This window comes from Rhinolophus sinicus, chromosome 17, assembly GCF_057876585.1.
Source record: "Rhinolophus sinicus isolate RSI-liver-muscle chromosome 17, RSI-T2T, whole genome shotgun sequence".
NCBI classification, from domain to species: Eukaryota; Metazoa; Chordata; class Mammalia; order Chiroptera; family Rhinolophidae; genus Rhinolophus; species Rhinolophus sinicus.
In genome coordinates, this window is record NC_142517.1 from 12,202,751 (window position 1) to 12,203,684 (window position 934).

Here is a 934-nt window from a genome sequence, read left to right on the forward strand (position 1 = left end):
TTTTCAAGAAGTGAAACCTGTATGGGTCATATGATCACATGGTAGCTAGTAATATAGCTTAGATTTCACATCTGAAATGAACAAGCCACCAAAGTAGGAGAAGAATCTTTCATTAAAAGCACATGATTTCATTACAGGCATCCTAACACACAGCAAAATTATCTTGGGTATGTGATTTGTGAGGAATTCTGGAGATGATTATAATTCAATTAGTTTGGAACATGAATCCAACAGTACCTGTGGTTTGCCCCACATACCACTCAGTTGGTAAATAAGGCCCTGTGTATACCTTAACATCAAACTCTAGAATTCGACTCTGCTCTTCAACTGAGTTTTTCATCTGCTCACACCATGTGCTTCTACAACAATTACTATGGTGGCCTGGGCTATGGCTATCGTGGCCTGGGCTATGGCTATGGTGGCCTGAGCTATGGCTATGGTGGCCTTGGCTATGGCTACGGTGGCTATGGATATTCTTCTTACCGTCCATGCTGCTATGGAAGATACTGGTCTTATGGCTTCTTCTGAGAAATTCTAGATTGCTCTTCTGTTCAAGACATTCTCTTATGAGACACTATGTGTACTTCCTGCATTATTTATAATGACCATGTTGCTGTCTGTTCAAACAATGACAACCAAATCTTAGACTACCATGTAACATCAGAACTATTTTGATTGAAATTACCTGATTTCCCAATAATTTAGAAAAATATTCATTTGATCTTGTGTTACTCTTATATGATTGAATACAAGTGACCTTAACCATTTAGAAAATTGTCTAAATTTGTTTTTTATTAAAGGTAACCTGCACGCTGGTAATATTTGCATGTATGTTTATCTAGATTTTGTGTGTGTGTATGTGTTTGTACTTGTGTTTGAGATTGGTCACCCTTTGGATATCTATAGTTGATAATTTAGATGTATGGTTGAATAG

At 37.0% G+C, this 934-nt stretch overlaps 1 protein-coding gene across 1 annotated transcript; it reads left to right on the plus strand.

The window, feature by feature from the left end:
* Nucleotides 1–351: 351 nt before the first annotated feature.
* Nucleotides 352–528, plus strand: LOC141571703 (keratin-associated protein 20-1-like). The gene has a single exon (XM_074333520.2). It carries the CDS (start codon nt 352–354, stop codon nt 526–528), a length of 177 nt encoding a protein of 58 aa, XP_074189621.2.
* Nucleotides 529–934: the final 406 nt, after the last annotated feature.